This window comes from Dunckerocampus dactyliophorus, chromosome 6, assembly GCF_027744805.1.
Source record: "Dunckerocampus dactyliophorus isolate RoL2022-P2 chromosome 6, RoL_Ddac_1.1, whole genome shotgun sequence".
In the NCBI taxonomy this organism is placed as follows: Eukaryota; Metazoa; Chordata; class Actinopteri; order Syngnathiformes; family Syngnathidae; genus Dunckerocampus; species Dunckerocampus dactyliophorus.
In genome coordinates, this window is record NC_072824.1 from 11,472,781 (window position 1) to 11,492,967 (window position 20,187).

Here is a 20,187-nt window from a genome sequence, read left to right on the forward strand (position 1 = left end):
TATATATATATAAATGATGTTTAATGCCACTTAGCGTTGATGTTTTACAGTACAAGTCCATAAATGTTTGGGAGTGCTTTGTTTTTGTTTTGTTTTTTTAACTTAAAAAGACACACTAGTAACAAAAGGTGATGATAATGGAAAAAACATATAATTTAATATGTACACATTTTTTTTCATTATATTTTGACTTTTTTGTATTTATTATAAATACAGTGATGTTTTTCTATACTAAACAAGTTACTCAAATAATATAAAACTGTTATACATGCAATACACAGAAATAATGTTTTTACATTTTTACAATACACATTTTTTATTTTAGATAATTTACTAAAGTAGAAAATATATAATATAACAATATAATTTCATATAATGAAACAAATTATTCATGCATTTGCATGCACAAATTATATTCACATTTTTATGCATTAATTTTATTTGATTGATTATAAATTGAAAAAAGGCTGCTAAAATTAGAAAATTAAGATAATTACAAAAATATGATACATTTTTATTTTTAATTATATTTTCACATTTTATTATTTTAAATACAATAATATTTAAAACACAGCAGTTGCTAAGATCAAACTATACTGTCGTTGAATATACCGGTAATCAGATTTTGTTATACATACAGTTTGAAATTCTAAATAGTTTTTATATTATATTTTGATATATTTTATTCATTAGAAACACATAATTTTTTTCAAATAAATTGAAAGTTACTGACATTTTAAAAAAATGACAATATATTTTAATTCATTACATTTAATTGCATATTCCTAATTCTATATTTTAAATTATATTTTCACATTTAAAAACTTACTCAAATTAAAAAAATATATATACAGTACATACTACTAAATCATGCTAAGGGAAAGACCAGTGGACTGCAGGGCTTGATCATGTAATAATGTCAGCAAGACAAAGAGGACAATTGTGTCTGTAGGGTCCAGAGATTATATTACCGTAACACCTGCTGTGTGAGGGCAACTTCCATGTTTGTAGCTTTGACCTGTATGCAAATTGAGAGGGGCTTCTGATATTATTGGATTGGGGAAACATTTTATCTTGTTAAAGCCTGCCCTCTATTGGACGAAAGAGGAGTAACCACAATTTCACTCATAAAAACATTTTATTCATGGTTATACAGACAGACACAAACATTTCACTTTCGTTTTAAAGTTAATAAACACACTAATTTAGTGCATGCCATTTGAGCTGCCACCTTCCTTTTTATGTTTGCATGATTATTGTTACTTCAGTCCACTTTATTATTCATTAAGTACATAAAGGCGTACTTACTCTGTAAAAGAAAACTTGTTGCATTGTTTTTTTGTTCTCCCTTTCTTTCTCCAGTGTCTGTATTATGTAATAGCATTTGTATGCTATCCTTTTACGCTTACTGCAGCTATTACTCACAAGCTTGTCTTTGTAAAAAGAATGCTTTTACGGAAATGGACCCTGACTTGCTGATCCTTCTCCAAATATCCTTCATATTGCTGTCTACTCCCCCTAGTGGACACCTTCCTTCACGTTACAGGCCCAAACAGCACTTTGTTAGCGTGGAAGTGCTGCACGTACCCGCCATGCATGTAACCACTTTGTCATTTAAAAAACTTGCGGACCACCTAACTCTGAAAAGGCCTGCGGAACAATAAATAACAATAAGCTCAAGTCACACGCTCAGTGTAGGGGAAATGGTGCTGCTTGTCTCACATACTATTTATTCATCCAGTTACCATTTTTACCCAGTTGGGAAAATCCAACTTCAAGTGTTTGAAAAAGGCACCCAAAACACCACAGAGAGGTTGTAAACACGTTTGTGCACAGGGATACTGTTAGGGCTCCTCACTGTTATTAATAATAATAACAATAATAATCATAATTATTATTATTATTAACTTTGGCCTTTGCTCTTTTTGCCATGTTTGCTGTTTTTTTTTTTTTTACATTTTCCAAATATTTCAACATTCTTCTTAAATAATCTTTGTACATTTTCTTTTTATAATATTATGACTTTATTCCCATAATATTCTAACTTTTTCCCCAACCTAATTTTTATTTTAAAGAACTTCTTTAATCTTTAATATTTCAACTATTTAGTCGAAATATTTAAAAAAAAATGTTATTTTACTATACTAGTTTTAGCATAAGCTACTAAAATGGCTTTATTTTTCCTCATAACATTACGAGTTTATTCTGGTGAAATTGTGACTTTTTTTCTTGTTTTAATACGACTTTTTTCTCTTAATAATTTTACTTTATTTTTGTAAAATTGCAACAATTTTTTTTTCCATTCCTGCTGGGGGGGGATTTTGTTAAATTTTCCAACTATTTCAACTTTTCTTCTGGTAAATTTTCTTCTCGTAAATACGACTTTATTTCCGTGCTATTTTGACTTTATTCTAGTAACTAGCTAATTTTCCACAATTTACAACATTATTCGTTGGTTTGTTTATTTTTCATAATATTACAACTTAAGTAAAATAATGTCTTCCATCCATACATTCATTTTCTATGCCGCCTATCCTCACTAGGGTCGCTGGAGTGAGATGGAGGGTACACCCTGGACTGGTCGCCAGCCAATCACAGGGCACACTTAGACAAACAACCATTCACACTCACATTCATACCTATGGACAATTTAGAGTCACCAATTAACCTAACATGCATGTTTTTGGAATGTGGGAGGAAACCGGAGTACCCCGAGAAAACCCATGGGGAGAACATGCAAACGGCACACAAAGATTTGAACGGAGATTCGAACCCAGCCCACATGCTAACCACAAGGCCACCGTGTGGCCTCATAATATTACAACTGATTTCTTGTACAATTATCGTTAGATCACAACTTTTTTTTCTTAATATTTTGACTTCATCTTTGTAAAATATTTACAGATTTTTAAATTTTTGCTGTTGTTGTTGTTTTTTTAGCTTTCTAGTTCAATGATATTGTTTGGATGTGCCGCAGGCCATTAAAAAACAGACACAGGCCACACTTTGGACATCCCTGGTATATGGAATAAAAATGTGACATTTCACCTATACGCTCAGTGGCCACTAGGGGCTGCTTGTGGTACACGCTGCTCCGCAAACTTTCTCCTGTAGAAGCGGAACATCACATTTCTTCCTTTTCTTAAAGTCCGTATCGATAAATATGTGAATATAATAATATTCACTGTCTTTTTACACAGCGCAGCCTAGGGTCACATTTTAGTTAGAAAGAACATCATTAAATAGTAACATTTGCATAACAGGGGACCTTGAAATTCCCACATAATTCTTGATAATTCCTTGGAAATGTTCCACCTTTTGAGTAATTCCCTTTGATAAACTCTTGTCATCCTCCTGTGTCGCTGGCCAGTGGGAAAAGCACCACTATGTGCCACCTCTGGGGAGAGTATCAGAGGCGAGATGAGTATTTCAGGAAAGTAAAGTTAAACACCTGAGACTCACATCTCCTGCCCTGTTGTGTTGGAAGTAATCGTCGCAGACTGACAAATATTCCATACAAGTGTCAAGCACAGTCACTGGGTGACAGATGCTGTATTCCGTTTCATCATTGAGATTCACAGAACTCTCCTATATGCTTCAACAAGGCGGTCCAGGCTTACTCTTGAGGTCCATCCAGTAGTTGACCAGCTCCTGAGGCGACCCAAGGATGTAGGTGATGATCCTGGAGTATTCACAGCGATTGTATTTGGTGTTATAGGTCCGGAACTGCCATCTATCGGGCGGCGGCGTGGGCGCCAGTCCCAACTTGCTCATGCACATTCCAATGTAAGCGTCCTCAATGTTGAACGGAGTGATGGTTTTGGAGATGTCCACAAACTTGCGTGGGAGATCATTGGAGAAGACGTACCCCATGCCCAGAGTGTATGTGGGGTATTTGGGATTTGGGTAGAGCTCCTCAGGGACGTACCACTTGGAGCTCTTTTGGCGGATGACTGGTATGTCCCACATGATCATCCCGGTCAGGTAGTTGGTTTTGGGGATACCGGGCCTTTGCAGCATCAACACCAGGTTGTCGATGTTGAGGAACATGTCCGAGTCCACCTTCATGGCGTAGGTGGCCATAGGGCAGCGTGTGGCCAACCACTCCATGATGACCATGGTCTTGATGGTCAGATTGACATAAGTGTCTACAAAGTTGCTCTGGATCAGGTCGCAGTGCAGTTTGCTCTCCTGAAGCACCTTCTGCTGCTGCACTGCACCTCCAGCCAGGCCCAGCATAAAGAGCGTCCGGACCCTCTCACCCTGGACCACATTCTCTTTGCCCCACGTGCGGCGGATGGCGTCCCGGGCTTCCACATTTCCAGGTGACACGGGAACCATGAGCACCAGAAAGGGCGTGTTGTTCTTGCACACATCGCCGACATCCATGATGAAACGATAGTTCCGCGGGTAGGCCTGGTGGTAGTGAGTGGGGGTAGTGGTGTTAGTGGTGTTAGTGGTGGTAGTGGTGGTAGGAAATTGGTTGTCTACTTTCAATAGATGCTTTGGGTGGACCCGGTAAGAAGGAGGGCGTTGGACCTGATAGGTGTGGTTCATCAACCTCTGGTAGTGCTCACGGAGAAGAGAGTTCTCCCACCAGGATGGAGAATTAATGGAGTGGACGTAACACAGGAAAAATAGTGCCACACTCAGCAGGAGTAGGAACCGGAACCAGGACTGAATCTTTTTTGGAGGAACATGATGAGGACTCATTGTGAGCTGTCTGTAAAACAAAAACAGCCAGTGTACAGCTTGTATGGCAGTATAGATTCACTGTCCAACGGAAATCACTCGACTTTGGAGTCATTATTTGAGAAACTACTCCTGTTGTTGCCATGGTGAACTCCAGATGTGTCATGTTGTGCTCGTATTAGCGTGGATGCCAAGGTCCACTCCAAGGTTCATGTTTATTGGGAAGGTTCCTGTTTATTCCCTTCCCAAATTACAATGTCAAATGTTGACACCTTGAAAGTGCAACATTAAAATGTAGACATGTTGAATAAAGGCAGGCAGGGCTGCAGTACCAGCTCCTTCCACTGGGGGGCTAAAAGTGTACATACATACAGTAGAGGAATATCTTGTCACACTTGTGATGGGCTGTACCACATTTTTTCTTACTCCTACATACCAGATAAAACAGCTTGATCTCAGCAATAGCTAAAGCAACACCAAACATCAGAATTACTTAATATGTGCTAAAATCGACATTTACGCTTTACTTTCTCTGCTGCATATTGTGGAGTCACTTTTGCACTGCGTCCAGTAAACACAGATGTCACACTTTACCGCAAACTATTGCATTTCATGACTGGTTAGACAATGATTAGAGAGCGAAGCTACATTAGCCTGTTATTTGTTGGTTGTATTTTAAAATAGCTCGCTATAACGAGCTAGCTCATGCAGCTATTGTAGAAGCTGCTGTCATGATCCTGTTTTGCACCCTGTGCAAAAGCTGATAATGATAATGGGAAAAAAATGTTTCTATACATTTTTTATTATATTTTCACATTTTAAAAATTATATTTACAATAAATACAGTCATGTTTATATAGTGAAAAGGTTACTCAAATAACATAAAACTGCTGTACATGCAATGTACAGACATTTTTACATTTTTACAATACATGATATATTTATTTTTTTACTGTGGGTAATTTACTCAAGTAAAAAAATATCATTTAATATGATGGAAGCATTTTTGTATACCTTTTTTCTTTAAATGTTCACATGTTTATGTATTCATTTTATTTTATTGTTTCTAAATAGACATTTTTACATTTGAAAAAGTTACTAAAATGAGAAAATAATTTAATATAATAAGTTATTTTCATTTTTAAATTATATGTTCACTTTTTTTTATTTTGATCATACAAAGTGGGCTTTAAAACAATAAGAAAATGTTATTAAAATAAAAATATACTGTAATTGTAATATACTGTAATCTTATAAGATTCTCCACCATGTTTTTTCTTTATTATTGGTGTGAATGCGTATCGCATTAACACCATTAAAATTCTCAATTTTTTTTTAAAATTATTCTTATTCTTATTTTATTATTATTGTTATTATTCCGCCATTTTTTGACATCTGACTCCTTAAATTTTCAACCAATTCAAACCATTCAAGCATCAAATTATTCAGCTCATTTGGGAATAGTTACGTACCATTTTTGCTGTTTAAAACATGTTCCTGATTTTCCACAATTCCCCATTTTCCGAGACTTTTTTTTTACTATTATGGGGGAATTTTTCAACATTTTTCAACCAATTCGGACCACATAGAAGACAGAATGTTCAAATCATAGGAAAATTTCTTTTCCTGCAAATTTTTTGGTCTACGCCATACGGTGTGAGCCTTTTCTTTGAAGATTCCCTCAGGTGCCCCTCCTAAGCTGCACGTAGTGATGGGTCGATCGCAGTGATGAATGCATATCGCATTCACACCATTAAAATTCTCCGCTGTTTTTGTATGCCGATTAGTTTTTCCTTGTGTTTTTGACTGTTAATCACAAAACCTCCACTATTAGGTGATTAGGGTTAGAGTTAGAGTCATCGTTTAGGGTGCTATCATGCCGGCTCGCGTCTTTGGGAGCCGATTCGTTTTTCTTTGAAAATACCCTCAGGTGCCCCTAAGCTGTGTAAGTTATGCATAAAGCAAACAATAACCTGCTACTCAAAAATGTCATACGATGCGTTTCTACAAGAGAGGAGAAATATGATCTCAGGTAAAAATTAAACCTAAAACACTAAAAACACACATTTCAGTACATCAAATTATACATCACTAGGCCTGTCACGATAATACATTTTGCTGGTCGATAATTGTGCTACAAATTATTGTCGATAATTGATATAATCAAAAATAGTAATGAGAAGTGTACTACTGTTCCATGTTTTCGCTATATGTGGATAATGGCTCTCACTGTGGTTCGCTGGAGTCCCAAAGCTTTAGAAATGGCTTTATAACCTTTTCCAGATTGATAGATCTCAATTTATCCCAGTGAAGTTATGTTTTAATGGGGGGGCAATCACTTTTTCACACAGGACCATGTAGGGTTGGATTTTTTTTCTGCCTTAATAATAAAGTTTCATTTAAAAACTGCATTTTTGTTCAGTTGTGTTGTCATTGCCTAATATTTAAATTTGTTTGATGATCTGAAACAACAAGTGTGACAAACATGCAAAATAAAAAATCAGGAAGGGGCAAATACTTTTTCACACCACTGTATATACAGTAGATGTGTGTGTGTGTGTTGGTGGCCGCTGGGCCACATGATATGAAAGGGGAACCATAAAATTTAGACAAAAACATATTTGACTACCTTTTTCAAAATCACTGGTGAAACTTAGAGGATCAGGCGCCTGCTTTAAGGAGACTTTGGATGCAAGAGCATCCAGCAGGACCTCAGGCAGTCTGCAAACCCGGTTTCCTCCACCGCCGCCGACGCTAGTCCGGCGAATCCAACCACTGTTCGGGCTATCACGGGCACGTGTCCTGCGTGTTGGCTAATTAGCTGCGGCCCAACCGACGACCAAATCGCGAGCCGCGAAAACTCACTACATCCTGCCGAGTGCCCGCCCCCCAAATGCTGCACCGAACCGAACTAAAGCTTTTTAAGGCATGTTTTGCAGAGTGCAAAACTTATATCACTCTCACAATGACAGCAAGTCCGACACAGCAGATATGCTTGTTTGGGGTTTGTGTAGGGCAAGTGGGTTGTAGATGGTCACTATAGGCTGGCTGCAGCAATGGGGGCGGAGCTGATCGGCGAAGGGGATCGGCGTTTAACAGCAAGTATCGGCATATGACGTTAACGGAATTAAAGTACCAAAATATATATTCCAATATAATTAAATATTAGTACATAGCTTTAAATTATATTTTCACACAAATTTAAAAGGTTACTAAAATTTAAAATATATATACGACTAGAAAAGAATGCTAGATGAAAGTCCAGTAGACATTTTAGGACGCTTCTGGGCTCCATCATGTAATGTCAAGGTGACAGGAAGACAATTGTGTCCACTGGGTCTAGAGACTGTAAAACCTGCTGTGTGAGGGCAGTAAACAGTAAACAGTCCCTTATTTATAGCGGTTAAATGAATTTCCACAATATGATTTAATGTTAATAAATGGATTTTTTTCTTATAGAGCATAGACAACCTGTTTATCTCTTTCTAAATACAGTTTTTAACATTTAGCATATAATAGAGCCCTGCAGATGTGAAATAGCACGCCTATAATCACCTTCACACTCCTATTATTCATTGTTTACACACATTGGAAACGAAACTTAAGAAGCCAAAAATGTACCACTTCCACACGGAATGGGAGGACAACTTTTTTCACTCTATCATGTCGGGCATGCCATGGCTGACTTCATGACTTCATGTAGTGTTAAGGTAATGTAATGTCTCAATGTTTTGTGTCATTACTGCCACCTACTGACCAGAATACTACATATCACTTGTATTTCAATATGTTTTGACTAACAATAGACCGTAGTCTACTACAAAAGAGTAATCATTTATTCATTTCTGAGAAAAAACGCAATATAGCGAGGGAGCGATCATCAAATCGCAATGTTGTGAGGGATCGCTGTACGTTAAACCTGCATTTTTTTATAGCAATGACATGCAGTGCTGCAAACTGAGAGGAACTTCTGATATTGTGGGGTGCAAGATAAACATTTGTTCATGTTAAAGCCTGACCTCTAATGGACGAAAGAGGTGTAAAGTAAAGGTGAACCTTTAAAATAGATGATACTCTATAATCAGTGACGTGCAGTCAGGAGAGGCAGGCTCACCTGTCATGATAAAAAAAAAAAAAAAACGAATAATAACATAAAATAAATACAATCACCCCTCGCTGATTGAAACGATTGGAATCCTACATTTTAGAAAACAGTTCAATGGACAAGTAATGTTTATTTTATGTCATTTGTTTTTAAAAAAAAATTGAGTTTTCATTGTGACACCCCTGACCGCACGTCACTGGCACGCGCCATGATCCAGCTCAGTCCACTGGTGGTAGGCAGGGCTTATTTTAGGTTTCTGCCCTGCATTTGAACAGGAAATGTGCAAATTCAGCCATTTTTTAAAAATGTTTAAAGCGATTTGAATCATACAGAAAATACATTTACAATACAGTTCAATGGACAAGTATTAATAATCATTTGATGTTGTCATTATTCGCTTTGGGTTTTTTTTAATCATGACAGGTGATGCTGCCTCCCCTGCCTGCAGATCACTGATCATTAAGTAGCCGTTTTAAAATTCTATTTCTTAGATAGAGCGTGTCTTGTGATATCTAACTGCTTCTCTCAAACACGCATCTCCATGAAACATGGTAAAATATCTCTATTGTACTATGAACGTGGAAACCAGTATCGGTAGTGTCGATATTTAATCTATGGTATTGATCCGCCCATCACTTTTTCCACAGCGACAGTACAGGTGCTGCTTTTCACACAGGAAAAGAGCAAACAAAACGGCAAATAATTCATGTCAAACAGATCGTTCATTACCAGTTTTATGCTGTTTTCATGCTAAGAAACACAGACATAGACAGACAGGCATAGACAGACAGACAGAGTGAAACGTTACGCTTTAACTATTCCTCCGGAACAAGGTTGAAATTAAAACAATTTGTTCTCTTGCTGCGTTGCTGCGATAAAGTAAGTTTAAACACTCCAGCAAAACTGCCAGGAAATTCTGATACGATGTATGTGGGTGGGGGGAAAAAATAATGAAGTAATATACCTTAATCCATTATTTCCACTTGGACCTTTCTCCTCCTGGTCCTCCATGCTTGTCCTCCAGAACATCCACCCAGTTGTCTTCTGTTTTTCAGTGGAAGCCAGGTGTGCTACAAGTCACAATTCGTGTGAAGTGACTTCTCTCCGTCACGTAATCACCCAACCACACACACGCACGCACACACACACGCACACACACACACCTACACACATTCAGCGACTGCTGTGACAACTTAATGTTTTAAAAATTGAAGAGTAACCAAGTGGAGCATAGTTTTTTATTAATTTTTAATTGTTTTCTTACTTTAAAAAAAATCCTTAAAATAAGTTCAATGGAGAGTACACTTTTGATGCCTTACACTTAAACATGTATTTATTTATTATATTTAAATATGCATATTAAATATGCGATAAAACCTCCAAGGTAGAGGTTTTTTTTTATTATTATTATTATCCATCCATCCATTTTCTATACCGCTTCTTCCTCATTAGGGTCGCGGGGGCATGCTGGAGCCTAACCCAGCTGACTTCGGGGGACAGGCGGGGTACACCCTGGACTGGTCGCCAGCCAATGGCAGGGCACATATAGACAAACAACCATTCACACTCACATTCATACCTATGGACAATTTAGAGTCACCAATTAACCTCACCTGCATGTTTTTGGAATGTGGGAGGAAGCCGGAGTACCCGGAGAAAACCCACGCGCACACGGGGAGAACATGCAAACTCCACACAAAATGCCCAAGGGAGAATCAAACCCAGGTCTTCCCGATCTCCAGGCTGTTACTGTGTTGGCCAACGTGCTAACCACTAGACCACCGTGCGGCCATTATTATTATTATTTATTTTAAAATAATAAAACTGAAAACTAGATTATTGCAATGTCTGGAGACATTGCGTGTGAATGCCCAAACGTAATGAGGTGGTGGACAAAATAAAATAAGCAACAAAAAAAAACGGAATAATGTAGGCAAGGTTATTATGGTCGCTCTCCAGCTAGTGCCTCCACTCCTCAGCGTGAGAACGATGGCCAACAACTCCCTATTACCAACATCGTAGTTCCTCTTTGCAGGTGTGAGGCAACAAGAGAAGAATGCACTTGGGTGTAGCTTCTGGTTGACTGGGGAGTGCTGGGACAGGATGGCTCCCACTCTTGACTCATCCACCTCTACCAAAAACTGGAGAGAGGGGTCGGGATGTGTGAGCACTGGAGCACTAGTAAATAACCTTTTGAGTAATACAAACACGCTTTCTGTCTCAGGGGTCCATTCAAACGGAACCTTAACCGATGTAAGGCGTCTGAGAGGTGTAGCCTTGGTACTGTAGTCAGAAATGAATCGTAAAAGTTGGCAAGTGCTTTCTTGATGTGCGAGAAGGCCACTCAACCACCGCCTGGATCTTGGCGGGATCAACACGCAGTTGACCCTTCTCCACTATGAACCCCAGGCATCAGACGGAAGAGGTGTGGAATTTGCACTTCTCGGCTTTGACGAAGAAGCGGTTCTCCAACAACCTCTGCAGGATCAAACGCACGTGCTGGGTGTGTTCTTGCAAATTTCTGGAAAAAAAACAAGATGTCATCCAGGTAAATAAAACAGAAACTGTTCAACATGTCCCGCAACACACCATTAACAAGACTTTGAAACACGGCGGGTGCATTGGTGAGACCGAAAGGCATGACAAGATACTCTGGTATTGAAGGTCGTCTTCCATTCGTCCCCCTCCTTGACCCTTATGAGGTGGTAGATCACGTTTGGAAAAGACAGTAGTGGAGTGAAGGGAGGCAAAGGGTGAATCCATAAGCGGAAGTGAATACTTATTTTTAATGGTTATATCATTTAGGCCGCCGTAGTCGATGCAAGGACAGAGTGTCTTGTCCTTCTTTTTGACAAAAAAGAAGCCGGCCGCTACTGGTGAGGAAGAGGGACTAATGAGACCGGCTGCGAGAGAGGATGAGATGTCGTCCTTGAGTGCCTGCTGCTCTGGAGCAGAAATGTTATGTAGTTTGGAATTTGGCAGGGCTGCGTCCGGCAACAATTTAATGGCACAGTCATATGGGCGATGCAGAGGAAGAGACTGGCCTTGACTTTAGTAAATACTGTCTTTAAATCATAATATTCCTCCGGCACCCCAGTTAAATTAATCTCCTCTGGGGAGCAACTAGTTACTGGAGAAGACACGATAGCAGAGTGCAAGCAGTGGGCGTGGCAAAAAGTGCTCCAATTAAGAATAGCCGGTTTAGACCAATCGATAATTGGGTTGTGAAGTCGTAACCATGGGAGACCTAAAACTACAGGTGCCAACAAGGCATGATAAAGAAACAGACTCATGGTGATTACCGGACAAGTGAAAACGGAGTGATTTGGTCTGGTGAGTTACAACAGCTAGAAGGCGTCCATCTAGAGAGAGGACCTCTTTAAGTGAGGAGTGTACATTTAATCTTAAGGCATGAGTCTTAGCGAAACCAGAGTCCAAAAAACAGTCATCGGCCCCTGAGTCAATGAGGGCAGACACCTTGAGGTTAAGTCCACTGCTGGACAAGGTCCCGGACAACTGTAGTCTCTTCAGACGGACAGAAGCAGAGTCAATAGAAGAGGGGTACTCACTCAACATAGGTGGAGTGGACGAGGCCGAAGAGGAACCCGATGACACTTGGCTGGGGGGAAAGTGAATACCTCTGGCAGGACGAGTTGGGCAGCTAACGATGTGATGGCCTTGGCTCCCCGCAGTAGAGGCAGAGGTGCATGCGAGCCGACGTCCTCACAGCTGCATGGGGACTTCGGCTGTTGCGTCTTGTTCCAGCTGAAGCTTGGCTAAGAAAACTTCTGTCATGTTTCTCACAGTGATGGTGTTGGGTTCTGTATCAAATAATGTGAGCGCGTGGTAAATAGCCGGAAGAAATCACCGTGTGTAGACCCTGGCGATTAAAGGGTAAAAGTGGTCTCTGATCCAAAAATTGCTGTTGATGTAAAGACACATGTGTCGAATCTCATCGGGGTGGTTGTGTCGACAGCCGTGACAAGCCTCCGTCATATATTCCTGTATTGTATTGTATTGTATTTGTACTTTATTTATCCCACAGCGGGGAAATTCACTTGTTACAGCAGCAAGCAAGATACGCAAGTAAAGAATACAGTGTAAAGAATACATAGTGACTACAACATGGTTCAGGTGGTGCAGGTGTTGTAGAGCCTGACAGCGGTCGGTATGAAGGACCTGCGGAACCTCTCCTTCTTACACCGTGGGTGTAACAGTCTGCTGCTGAAGGAGCTGCTAAGGGAACCCACAGTGTCATGTAGCGGGTGAGAGGTGTTGTCCATGATGGATGTCAGCTTAGCCAACATCCTTCTCTCCCCCACTTCCTCCACGGAGTCCAGAGGACCATCCAGGACAGAGCTCGCTCTCCTGATCAGTCTATTGATCCTGCTCCTGTCCCTGTCCGTGCTGCCTCCTCTCCAGCAGCCCACAGCGTAGAAGATGGCTGAGGCCACCACAGAGTCATAAAAGGTCCGTAAAAGAGTCCTGCACACACCAAAGGACCTCAGTCTCCTCAGCAGGTGGAGGCGACTCTGGCCCTTCTTGTAGAGGGCGTGGGTGTTGACGGACCAGTCCAGTTTGTTGTTAAGGTGAACACCCAGGAATTTGTAGCTGTCTACCAACTCTATGTCCGCTCCCTGGATGTTCACCGGTGCGAAATGGGATGTTTTCCTCTGGAAGTTAATGATCATTTCCTTTGTCTTGCTGGTGTTGAGTTGTAGCTGGTTAAGCTTACTCCAGCTGACAAAGTCCCTGATGACCATCCTGTACGATGGCTGTGTCGTCGGAGAACTTCTGGATGTGACACTGTAGCACCTTATAGAAGATGTGACGGACTGCTGTTTTACAGACAAATATGACATCTGCTGCAGGAAAGCTGAGAAGTGGGGGTGTGTCAAACCATTCTCCCTCGTCTGTTCTCCCTCAAAAGGAGGAATCATGTTGTTATAATCCAGAGCTTGTAGGCCAGGTGGTGATTCAGGTGAGTCTGGTACCTGGCTGGCGAGGTGTGCGGAGCCCCATGCCTGGACCTCTTCAGGGGCGTGTAGGACAGGTGGTGATTCAGGTGAGTCTGGCTGGTGAGGAGTGGCAAAGCCAAGCTGTTGCAGACAGTCGATGCGGCCGCCTGGTTTCCCATGACCTCGTCCTCGGTATCAGAAACCTACGGACATGAGGTTATGATGATTGGCTCATTAAACTCGAATTGTGTAGCGCAGAAACAGCCATCATGGATCTTGGAGTCTGACCGTTGACAGTGATTCTTGACTAAGTGGCCCCCTTTATACAGGATCACTTTCACAGTGGGATGGCAGAGGTGTTAAACCCACGCACCCTGCTGAAAAGATAGTCTTGACAAAAACAGCCAAATTGTCCCACAACCGAGCTATTGTCCTTTAGAGGCAGTTTCAGAATTTTAAAGAAAATTCCACAATCTGAATTGTATGCTTCTAAAATGAACTCTTTATCGGCCTCTTCTTTACTTGCCTCAGTTTTTTGTTGCCTCCCCTGACCCTGAAGAACCACCGACATCCACACCACACTGAAATCCATCCGTGTTTCTCCTGAATTCTTAGATTTTTGTATAATTAGTGGAATGATGTAACAGAGTACACCCCAGACGTTGGAATTCAGAGTGGCCAGGTCAGGGAGAGGCGTGATCTCATCATTGTCCATCTGAAAAAAAGCATACCTCACCCAAATCATAGTTAAATCTATAGCCATCTATAAGCTCCCAGCAAAGCTGTAGTTTTCTAGAGACCACATTTCTTCCAGAGGACCTTTTGGAGGCTTTTGGATTCGCTGTAAATACATGACTGTTTTTCGAGGAGCGTTTTTGATGTCATCTCCGTCACTATGGTAAATAGAAACTGGTGTTTTGCTGATTATGTCCTTGGGTGTTGATTTGTCCATGATCAAAATTTTCATCCACAGCCTTACAGAGGGCGTGTAGCTTGTGGGGACGTGAACGCTGGAAATGCGTTTTATTTTATTTTAGTCCCACACCCCCGATGTCGAAATATCTTATTAAAAAAAAATTAGGACATGTCCGTCCATGTTTCACTTGTCCCTGGTTGGCGTAAACTCACACGCACACACGCGCACACACGCACACACACGTGCACACACACACACACACACACACACACACACACACACACAGTTTGCCATATAACATCAATTTGTAAATTATAATCTTGTGACATCTTCTACTAATTGTTTCAATACTGTGCTGCTGGCAAGTCAGTGAGGAAACAATAGCTCTTTCTTTGGCAGGAATCAATCATGAGCGATTTGTGTACTCACAACGAGCTTGTCAACTCTCTGGAAGTCAGTGTAGGTGTCATCTTTCAAAGAACACTTTACTAACAGCACTAAATTCATCACACAGCAACTTAATACTCAAAAGGTGTACACTAGGACCCCAACTTACGAACACAATTGGTTCCAGACGACCATTTGCAGGTCGAATTGTTCTTAAAGTGGGGAAAGGTAATATTACTAATGATACAGGTACTACATGTACGTGTATACATATACAGTATATGCGTATGTATGTAAATATGAGTTTGAATGCAGTAGTAATATTAAACGAGGATAATTAATGAAAAAAACAATAATAAAAGTGATATAATTATACGTAATGATAAATGTTATTTACCTTTGAAGAGGCGTGGTCGAGCATACGTCGTTAGTAGTGGTGGAGAAGGAGGAGGAGATATTGAAAAAAAGGACAAATCGTCGTCGTCGTTAGACTCTTCTAAAAGAGGTAGTGTTCTGTCGGTGGTGTAGAATTAAGCATGCCTATTAACTCTTCATAAACTTTCATCACACGCTCTGTCCGGGTTGTATCATACAACTCTTAGCCTTTCTCTCTCTCCTCTTCCTTGTCCTCGACCAACCTCCTGTTGGTCCCATTAGCAGTGTCGCAGTGCCCTCTACTAGGTCAGACTGTTATATTGAGTAATGACCTCCTGCGATTTCCAATGGGTTGACAAGCTCGTCGTGAGTTTTTTCATAGCTCATGATTGGCTCCTGTCAAATAGCTGGCTGGTCCTCACGGACTCGTGCGCACCACAATATGCTACATTATGACATGGACACGTGCGGCTTATGCATCGATGCGGCTTATATAAGAACAAATCAGATTTTTCCTCTGAATTTAGTGGGTGTGACTTATACACCAGTGTGACTTATACAACAGAATTTACGGTACATTTCTTTTTAACAAATACAGTGGTTCTCAATTATTTTCTGTCATGGCCCCACTGGGGGGACAGAAATGTTTTTGCAACCCCCCGATTTGAAATACTATTGAGAATCTAATATATATTTATTTATGTGTACAGTACAGACTAAAACCAGCGAAGTGCAACAAAATGGAGAGCAGTGAAGCATACAAGCGTATTGAAGAGTCAAATTGCATGCTGAGTACGACAAATTCATACATACATGCATGCACTAATATTGAAAGTCCTCCCTGCCTCTGACGTGCCCCCCGACAGTTCACTGCTTGCCAATACATGGAAACAGGAACCGGAAGTCAGCTATGTTGCCCGTTTATGATGTCATTGCCGGTTGACTCTCAAAAATGTAATTTTTTTTTTTATAGTTTTACATGTACAGTATAAAACAATTCTAAATGCATATAAATGGTGAATGAAATGGATAAATGAACCTACCGAGTCGGCCCATCTGGAAGGTTCCACTGTAGTCCAAAGTGAAATCTGTACATAAAGCACAGGTTCACAATTGTTCTCTGTCATGCCCCCCCAGGGGACAGACATTTTTTCACGCGCCTTTCTGATTTGAAATGCTGTTGAGAAGCTGTCATATTTAATTATTTATATGTACAAACCACTGTATGAGTTGCTGGCACCAGCAGTGTTCAAGGATGAATAAAGACACTTACAGACCTGCTAATTCGATCTCATCAGATGTACTGTATATTACCATCACCAGTGTGTGACTGAGTGAATCAATAATGAGTTAGCAACTGAGACGTTAAGTGGTTGTTGCTTGTTGTTCACTGGAGAGCTTTATACTAGTTATCCTCGATTCATGTCTCGTTCCGGATCACAGCTCCACATTTAGTGACCCTCACTGCGAGTAATACTGTATGTTGAGCGACAACGGCGACAAAATGCTATCGAGGCAGCTAACATTGACGCAATCGATGCCCGACTTTTGGCAACACAGCACACGCCTGTGGTTTCAACAGATCGAAGCCCAGTTCCAACTGTAAGGACATGACTTCACAAAGTATTTACTTCTTCTCCTACTACAGGAACTGAATGAGGGACAAATATAGTGGTTTTGAAACCATGACTTTTACATACCGTGGTATACTTTGAAACCGGTAACCGGTCCATGCATAGTCTCAACATTTGAGGAAAGATTTTTGTTTCGTTAGCCAGATGTTACTTGAGTCGCTGATACCATTTGGTCATTGGTCAAAACCATGACAGCACAGTCATACAATGTGTACAATAGATGCATTTATTGAGGGGAAGTGCACAGCAGATCAGTTTTAACTTCTGAGAGCCTTCAGTCCTCTTGTCATCATGGAAACATGGAATTGTCACCTGGGGAATATGGACCTTTAGTCACCTTTTATTATACAAAGTAACCACCCAACCCTTATCTTTACTGCTGCATGGGTGAGGTAAGCACAGAAATAGTTCCCGAGCAAAGTACTCTTCTCTCACTGAACAGTTCCTGTTGGCTACACACACTGGTTCGTCGAAGCTCATTTGATCATTATTGTTTCTTCTACCGACACCGTGATGCCTAAATTGATTTATAATGAGAAGTCAAAGGAAAGAATGGATGACTTTTTTTTCTTTCAAAGGGGTTTGCTGGCAAACAAAAAGGCTTCTAATAGATATCAAACTGAATCAAACTTAACTGGAAAAATATATGTAATTGCAATACTTGCAAGTTTCAACCAAATAAAAAAACCACACACCAGAAAGAAGCTATTTTATTGTTTGGTACTGGTCAGTCAAAATTGGCTTATTTGACAATATAGAGGAATCCCTCGTTTATCACGGTTGATTTGTTCCAGACCCAACAGTGATAAGTGAATTTCCACAGAGTATGATTTCTTATTTATAAATGTGATATTTTTGTAGTCAGAGGAAAGAAAACCTATTTACAATCTTCAAAATATGGTTTTTAACATTATTAGAGCCCTCTAGTCATGAAATAACACCCCCATGGTCACCTTTATATTCCTATTATCCATTATAGTAGACATAATAAGAGTAAATAAGCCATTTAAGAGATAAATAAGACTCATCCTCTTGTATGTTGCTGTAAATGTGTTCCTGTGCTATGGGAGCTGAGTAGGAAATGGACAGGAAGTGATGTCAGGGGTTCAGCGTTGAGTTTTTTCTTTGCGTGGGTTACGGCCGCAGCAGAAGCCCGTGTTTTTATTAGGGATTTTTATTCTGGATTATTATGCCTGTTGTGAGATAATTCAAACAAGGGCTGGGAATTTCAGGGTACATCACGATACGATTTGTGATACATGGATCACGGTGATGGTAATATTTCGATACGGTGATAGGGTGATAACTAAACCCCAAACATTTATATCATAGTTTATATTTTGCAGCCTCACTGCTCCTTAATGAGGACAAGCGGTATAGAAAATGTGTGGATATTTTGCAGCATATTTTAACCAGAACACAACCAGCAATGGTGGAAAAAAATAATGAAACTGTTTTAGTGCAAGACAACGTTAAAACAGGATTTTATTATACAGTAGGTGTCTGTCAAACAGTGACACTATTTTAGACTTATTCAGAAAACACAACATCTCATGTCTCTCAAATAGATGAAATCTATTAAGTAGAAGCATAACAACAAGTAGTGTAGTATAGTAGTAATGATGTAATCACGAGGATGACACAGACAATGACCCGGATAAGGCTGAGCAAGACTACAATGTTGACAATAAATTACATAAACTAAATACACGTCTCTTGATTGAACAACACAGCATTCAGCATTAGAATAGAAAAATCAACATTTCTCGAGGCACAGTTTTCTCCGTGAGACTGGTGACATACGAGTTGGCTGTACACATCTGTCTTCCCGGCCGTGTGTCGTATTTTTGTGACACACTCCTTATATTCCTTACATCCTCTCTAAACGAGCAGTAAAACAGCTGCAGTACATCCAGAATGTTGCCGCTCGAGTCCTGACTAAAACTAGGAAATATGACCATATTAGTCCAGTACTCAAGTCTCTGCACTTGCTTCCTGTCGCACAGAGAATAGACTTTAAAACAGCTCTGCTTGTGTGCAAGTCTTTTCATGGTCTTGCGCAAAAGTACATCTCTGACATGTTAGAGCCACATAAACCACCTCAAGCTCTGAGAAGCTCAGGGAGTGGCCTCCTACAGGTGCCCAGAGTCAGGACTAAACACTGTGAGGCTGCCTTTCAATTTTATGATGCCAAAATCTGGAACAGTCTTCCAGAAGATGCGCGACAATCCTCAACTTTGCCTTGCCTTCCCAAAGTCCAACATTTTCCCATTCACGCTATAAAAGCCAGAGTGAGTCCACACTTTTGATTCACAACTGTCATGGCACATCTTTCTGTTTACTTCAATGCCCAAGTCTGCCATAACATGGCATTTGTTTGTTTTTTCTTTACCTCTCACGACTTCTGTGTAGTTTTTTCCTCCCCACAGTGCTTCCTTTTTTGGACTGTTGCTTTTAGAAGTGGCAGTGTGCAAGGCATTATGTAGATGTAGAGTCCGCATCATTGCAGAAGCCAAACCAATTCGCTTGTCGATCTCACGTTCCATCCTTCCCTCACTCGTGAATAAGACCCCGAGGTACCTAAACTCCTCCACTTGGGGCAGGATCTCATCCCCGATCCAGAGATCGTACTCCACCCTTTTCCGTTCGAGAACCATGGACTTGGAGGTGCTGATTCTCATCCCGGCCGCTTCACACTCTGCTGCGAACCAATCCAGTGAGAGTTGAAGTTCACGGCTCGATGAAGCCAGCATGACCACATCATCTGCAAAAAGCAGAGACTCAATCCTGCAGCCACCGAACCAGAACCCCTCAACACCCTGGATGTGCCTGGAAATTGTGTTCATAAAAATAATGAACAGAATTGGTGACAAACGGCAGCCCTGGAAGAGTCTAAACCTCACTGGAAACGGGTCTCACTTAATGCCGGCAATGCGAACCCAACTCTGACACCGGTCATACAGGGAACGAACAGCCAGAATTAGCTGGTCCGATACCCCATACTCCCGGAGTACTCCCCACAGAATTCCTTGAGGAACACGGTTGAATGCCTCCTCCAAGTCCACAAAACACATGTAGACTGGTTGGGCAAACTCCCATGCACCCTCAGGAACCCTGCTT

The 20,187-nt window shown here is 40.6% G+C and overlaps 1 protein-coding gene across 2 annotated transcripts; it reads right to left on the bottom strand.

Moving 5' to 3' along the window:
• Positions 1-924: 924 nt before the first annotated feature.
• On the bottom strand, positions 925-9,908 carry LOC129183355 (beta-1,3-galactosyltransferase 2-like). 2 transcript variants are annotated; one of them, XM_054780488.1, is made up of 3 exons: positions 9,762-9,908; positions 4,492-4,723; positions 925-4,416 (listed from the first exon to the last, which is right to left on the bottom strand). In XM_054780488.1, exons 1-3 carry the CDS (start codon positions 9,824-9,826, stop codon positions 3,598-3,600), a joined length of 1,116 nt encoding a protein of 371 aa, XP_054636463.1. In that variant the 5' UTR covers positions 9,827-9,908; the 3' UTR covers positions 925-3,597. The 2 variants fall into 2 exon arrangements, with proteins under 2 accessions (XP_054636463.1, XP_054636462.1); XM_054780487.1 differs by having other exon boundaries at positions 925-4,723.
• Positions 9,909-20,187: the final 10,279 nt, after the last annotated feature.

Excerpts from the sequence above, each read along its gene's own strand:
- LOC129183355 (XM_054780487.1), bottom strand. The coding sequence starts at position 9,826 with ATGTTCTGGAGGACAAGCATGGAGGACCAGGAGGAGAAAGGTCCAAGT. Across the intron at positions 4,724-9,761 it reads AGTGGAAATAATGGATTAAG|ACAGCTCACAATGAGTCCTC; the intron begins GTATATTACTTC and ends TTTGTTTTACAG.